General features: G+C 48.1%; 1 protein-coding gene across 1 annotated transcript; it reads right to left on the bottom strand.

The window, feature by feature from the left end:
* Positions 1-2,291: 2,291 nt before the first annotated feature.
* Positions 2,292-3,098, bottom strand: LOC147050592 (uncharacterized). Its single transcript, XM_085920736.1, has one exon. It carries the CDS (start codon positions 3,096-3,098, stop codon positions 2,292-2,294), a length of 807 nt encoding a protein of 268 aa, XP_085776862.1.
* Between the last annotated feature and the right edge of the window lie 3,162 nt (positions 3,099-6,260).

A 6,260-nucleotide genomic window follows, 5' to 3' on the forward strand; every position in this document is an offset into this window, starting at 1 on the left:
CTGATCCGGGACGGTGATGAGACTGCGTACAGACAGGAGGTGGAGCGGCTGATCCACTGGTGCAGCCAAAACCACCTGGAGCTTAACCCGCTCAAGACCGTGGAGATGACAGTGGACTTCAGGTGAGAAGTTCACCAAGTTCATCCCTCACTATCCGCAGTAATACTATACTCTCCTCAGACACCTTCAAGTTCCTGGGTACCACAATCTCACAGGACCTGAAATGGACCGGAAATAGACTTTGTCCAGAAGAAGGCCCAGCAGAGGCTGTACTTCCTGAGACAGTTCAAGAAGTTCAACCTGCCGCGGAAGCTGCTGAAGACCTTCTACACTGCCATCATCCAGTCTGTCTTCTGCACCTCCATCACTGTCTGGTTTGGATCAGCCTCCAAACAAGACAAGTACAGACTGCCACGGACAATCAGGACTGCAGAAAAGATCATTGGAATCAACCTCCCATTTATCCAAGACTTGTACCTGTCCAGGACCAGGAAACGTGCAAGCAACATCTCTACAGACCCTTCTTACCCAGGTTACAGTCTGTTTGAACTACTCCCCACTGGACGGCATTATAGAGCTCTGTAAGCCAAAACCAGCAGACACAGAGACAGCTTCTTCCCCCAGGCTGTTGCTCTGATGAACTTACACCACACTGTGCAATAACATCCTGCTCTCCACACCTTTTTGGATTGTCTACACTGTTTGTACTATGTGTTCTCTGCATCCATTGCAGCCTGGTCATCCTGGAAGAGAGACCCGCCCATCTGTGGTCTCTTCTCAAGGTTTTTCATTTCCCCTAGTCGGAGTTTTGAGTCTTTCCTAACCCTCATGGGAGTTTAAGATCAGGGGATTGCTGAGAATATTTGTCATTTTCACATGTCCTGAGTGTTGTTAGTCACCTAAATGTTGAACAGAGACTGATGTACCAAAGTCAAATTCCTTGTTTGACACGCTCAAACATGGCGAATAAAAATCCTTGAATCTTGAATTTGCGCTCATGCTTTTCACATAGTTACTCAAGCGTCCGTGTTTCATCTGTGAACCACGGAGTAGGCAATCTACGGCGAGTTTTCAGACGTAGCGGCGCCACAGAGTCGATGACATTTAACAATGTCGCATTGAATTCATTTGTAAGATTGTCAATAGAGCCGATATATGCGGTAAATATGGCAGTTGCCGGTGACAGTAACTCAGATAGCGCAGTTGCAGTCATGGAGTTAATATTACTGCTGCTATAATTCTGATTGCTCTCTTGTCTTTGACAAAGAACTAAAATTTCAAATTTTATTAAGTAATGATCAGACAAAACAGCAGTGTATGGCAGTACTGTTATATTTGAGGTTGCCAGTCCTCGGGATAATACCAGGTCTAAGGTATTTCCATTCTTATGTGTTGCTGCCTGTACGGCTTGCGTAAAACCAAACGTATCAGTTAAAGTCTGAAACGCCGAAGTAAGTGGCTCTGACGGTAAATTCATGCGGATATTGAAATCGCCCATGATTATTATATTATCCGCATTTGTCAATAGATCAGCCACGAATTCTGAAAATTCATCCAGGAAGCCAGAGTAAGCCCCGGGTGGATGGTAAATAACAGCAAGATAAAATGACGGTAAAGCGGTGGATCAGACAGTGAGAACTTCAAATGTTTTAAATACGTTAATCGAACAAGGCCTAAATCTAAGATCGGAATTTGAGATGAGGGCGACACCCCCACCCTTTTTTCGAGGACGCACCACATGCGAGCTCACAAAATTTGGAAGCGAAGCCTCATTAAGGGGCAGCAGTTCATTAGGTTTTAACCAGGTCTCGCAAAGACCAGAAACGTTTCGATTATATTCCGTGATGAGGACATGAACTAGAACTGCTTTCGTATGAAGCGATCTAATGTTCATAAAACCGAGTTTAAGTGGAATCGGTCGATCAGGGCTCGTATCTATCAAAGGATTTTTAAACGAAGTGCGAGTAAGATTGTGTTCTTTAGGCCTGACATCACCTCTCAAATGTTTATAAGCGCGGTGGGACGATATGACCGTAGGAATTTGATAGTAAATATTTGGTACACATGTATTATTATCTGAAACAGGCACCACCGTTTCATCAGCGATACCGGTCTGGGTGGAGGGATTGGATTTGTCTACTACCTCAGTAGAAAGTGTGTTCACGTGTACTGTAGAACTATTCAAACTGTGACGCTCTAGTCTACACAAGGAGCTATGTGCATGCTGGAAGTCTAGCCTAGCGCTAGTTAACTTTAACTTAACAGACTCCAAACCCATCCTAACAGGTGGTCTAGTCACCTGTGCCCCGGCCTGCTCTAAAGTGACCTGTCATGCATGAGTGGCTCAAACAGTAAGCTATATTCCTAGAAAGAGTGAAGGCGCTTTCACGGTTATGATGAAGGCCGTTCTTCCTCAGCAGTTCGGGGCGGCCCCAGAAGGAGGACCAGTTATCTATAAAATACAGTCCCTGGTTTTTACTGAACCCAGCCATCCATCGATTAAGGGAGCTTAATCTACTAAACCTCTCATCAGTGCCTCTCCCAGGCAGGGGGCCAGAGACAAATACTCGATGCCGACTCATCTTTCTGGTGAGCTCACAAGTCCTCGCTATGTTTTTCTTTGTGATCTCTGATTGCCTCATCCTAACATCATTGGCGCCGACGTGTATCACTATGTCCGAGTAGCTAGTGTTGTTGGAACTACGCTGTTGACTAGGCCTATTGCGACTCAGCTCCCTATGATTAGCTTCAACGTCGGGTGCTCTTCCCCCAGGAATACACATTACCGTGGCTGGATTTTTAAGCGTGATATTTCGGGTAATGGAGTCACCTATGACCAAGGTGCGAGCGCCAGTAGACCAAGATGACTTTAGACGGCTATCCATCTTACCTGGCTCATCGCGATTAGCAAGCCGCTTGGGGCTAATGCTAACTGGGCTAGCGGGCTGACTACAGACCGCGTCTGTGCTTGCCACATCTACTGTTATCGCACTATTCTGCTCTAGCTGGAGGACACGTCGCTCTAGCAGGGACAGCCTCTCTAAGAGAAGGGTGCAGTTGGTGCACGAAGCCGTACAAACCTCTTGATCCGCAGTCATACTTACGTGTCCGATGATCGACGGTAGACAAACGGCCACGAAGCCCTAGGCACGAAAGCGTCCAATCATGCAACTGTGGTGTCTTCTCTTCCTTATCCAGGCTTCTCATTGACTTACCTTGGGTTACCTTTTATGCTGATATAACATGAATTCTGATAGTAGAGATTACAGCATATTGTCAATTGAAAGATTCAGCCAGGTTGTGAACGCTAAATTAAGAAAGTGTAACACATCAAGCTGGTCATGAGTGACCCATGGCAGAGCCTGACAGAACCAGGTCAAACATTTAGCCTTTGACCCCTGCTCTGTCTTTGAGAGCGTGGTTAGGAACAGAGTGTGCTAGAGAAGACAGAAGACCAACATGCACGCTCTGAGAGGGAGAGGGAGTATGTGTGTTTATGCCTGACTGAATCAATGTAAACAGCTTGGAAAAAAAAAAAAGAACAATCTTTGCATGGCAGTGCTGGGGCAATTCTGACATAAACTGAGGATCACCTTGATTTATTATCACTTTTTTCAATAATTTTGTCCCTCCACAAGGCTCCAAATACTTGGTTCCGCATAGCTTTTTTCACCCTAGAAATGATATTTGGCGCCCCATTGATGTATATTGAATTGCAAAGCTGAGACTTGAGCGCTAGGAGATTGATAAAAAGAAAACTTTCACAATAAAACAAACCATTGAGACAGTCCCCAAAAGCTTCTCTGGGCTCTTCGAAACTTTGCTTTTAGACAAGAAAATAAAGTTTTCTGCTATACACAATGACAATTTAAAAAATTTAAACTGCTTTTTTAGAGTTCCTCAGAGCAAGCTGAACCATTACATTATTTTATCAGAACACCATTAAGTTCACAAATGCAAATATGTAGGTTAGTGTGCACTGTAAACGTCAGGACCACATTGAGTGTCCATGACAACCTGCGTGAAAAAAAGCACCACAATGTTGGAAGGTTGCCCCTTAAAGTTACTCATTGATTTACATAACTGCTCCATAAAGAAAAAAAATTGTTTTGAACCATAATCCAGTGGAATTTTATTGATCAAGGCTGTGTTGCATAGGACGGGACCTTACAAAGTCACGTAGAATTTATTAAAATTCCCACAGGAAATTTACTTGTCACAGCAGCGTATACGAGTGCAAGAATACAAGTGCCAAAATTTCAAAGAAGGATTAATAACAGACAAGGACAAAGACAAGTGCCGCTAGCAGAGAGGAAGCACAATTTTATCAGGTGCAACGGATGTTGTAGAGTCTGACAGCAGAGGGAATGAAGGACCTGTGGAATTATTCCTTCCTACACTGTGGGTGTAAAAGTCTGCTGCTAAAGGAGCTGCTCAGGGACCGCACAATGTCATGGAGGGGGTGAGAGGTGTTGTCCATGATGGACTTCAGCTTAATTAACGTCCTCCTTTCACCAACAACCTCATTGGAGTCCAGGGGACAGCCCAAGACAGAGCTCGCTCTCCTGACCATCTTATTCAGTCTCCTCCTGTCTCGGTCCGTACTGCCCCCACCCCAGCAGACCACAGCGTAGAGGATGGCTGAGGCCACCACAGAGTGCGGTGTCGTGGGTAAAGTCCGACCTGTATAAGGCGAAAAGGAAAGGAGAGAGCACTGTACCCTGGGGGACACCTGTGCCCGTACTCGACCCGTACTCCCAAAGCACCCGCCACAGAATCTCCCGAGGGACACAGTCGAACGCCTTCTCCACATCCACAAAACACATGTGGACTGGTTGGGCGAACTCCCATGCACCCTTGAGGATCCTGCCGAGGGTGTAGAGCTGGTCCACTGTTCCACGGCCAGGACAAAAGCCACACTGCTCCTCCTGAATCCGAGGTTCGACCTCCCGACGGACCCTCCTCTCCAGCACCCCTGAATAGACCTTACCAGGGAGGCTGAGCAGTGTGAATCCCCTGTAATTGGAACACACCCTCCGGTCCCCCTTCTTAAAGAGGGGAACCACCACCCCAGTCTGCCAATCTAGAGGCATCGTCTCTGATGTCCACGCAATGTTGTAGAGGCGTGTCAGCCATGACAGCCCCACAACATCCAGAGCCTTTAAGAACTCCGGGCGGATCTCATCCACCCCTGGGGCCCTGCCACCGAGGAGTTTTTTAACAACCTCAGTGACTTCAACCCCAGAGATTGGAGAGTCCACCTCAGAGTCTCCAGGCCCTGCTTCCACAATGGAAGGCGTGTCAGTGGAGGAATTGTGGAGGTCTTCGAAGTATTCTCCCCACCGACTCACGACGTCCCGAGTCGAGGTCAGCAGCACACCATCTCCACTGTAAACAGTGTTGACCGTGCACTGCTTCCCCCTCCTGAGACACCGGATGGTGGACCAGAATTTCCTCAAAGCCGTCCGGAAGTCATTCTCCATGGCCTCGCCAAACCTCCCACGCCCGGCTTTTTGCCTCAGCAACCACCGAAGCCGCGTTCCGCTTGGCCATCCGGTACCTGTCAGCTGCTTCCGGAGTTCCCTAGGCCAAAACAGCCCGATAGGAGTCCTTCTTCAGCTTGATGGCATCCCTTACGGCCGGTGTCCACCAGCAGGTTCGGGGATTGCCGCCACGACAGGCCCCAACGACCTTACAGCCACAGCTCCGGTCGGCTGCCTCAACAATGGAGGCGCGGAACATGCTCCACTCGGACTCAATGTCTCCCGCCTCCTCCGGGATGTGGGAAAAGCTCTGCCGGAGGTGGGAGTTGAAGCCCGTCCTGACAGGGGATTCTGCCAGATGTTCCCAGCAGACCCTCACAGACCGTTTGGGTCTGCCAGGTTGGACCGGCATCTTCCCCCACCATCATTTGCCATACTGCTTTTCCAAATTTCCCCACGCTTTTCCATGCTGGAGCATATCCCAGCAGTCATCGGGCAGTAGGCGGGGGACACCCTGAACTGCTTACCAGCCAATCGCAGGACACGCAGAGACGAACAACAATCAGCACTAACAATTTGGAGTGCTCAATCGGCCTATCACACAACGTTTTGGGAAGTAGGAGGAAACCGGAGCATCCAGAGAAAACCCATGCAGGCACGGGGAGAACATGCAAACTCCACACAGGGAGGGCTGGAGGTGGAATTGAACCCACACGCTCTGGACTGTAAGGCGGGCATGCTAACAAGTGCTCCACCATGCCACTAATTTTCAAATAA

This window comes from Syngnathus leptorhynchus, chromosome 9 (assembly GCF_054491065.1).
Source record: "Syngnathus leptorhynchus isolate UIUO chromosome 9, UIUO_Slep, whole genome shotgun sequence".
Lineage (NCBI taxonomy): Eukaryota > Metazoa > Chordata > Actinopteri > Syngnathiformes > Syngnathidae > Syngnathus > Syngnathus leptorhynchus.

What these genes read in the sequence shown, in the direction of transcription:
- LOC147050592 (XM_085920736.1), bottom strand. Translation starts at nt 3,098, where the DNA reads ATGACTGCGGATCAAGAGGTTTGTACGGCTTCGTGCACCAACTGCACC.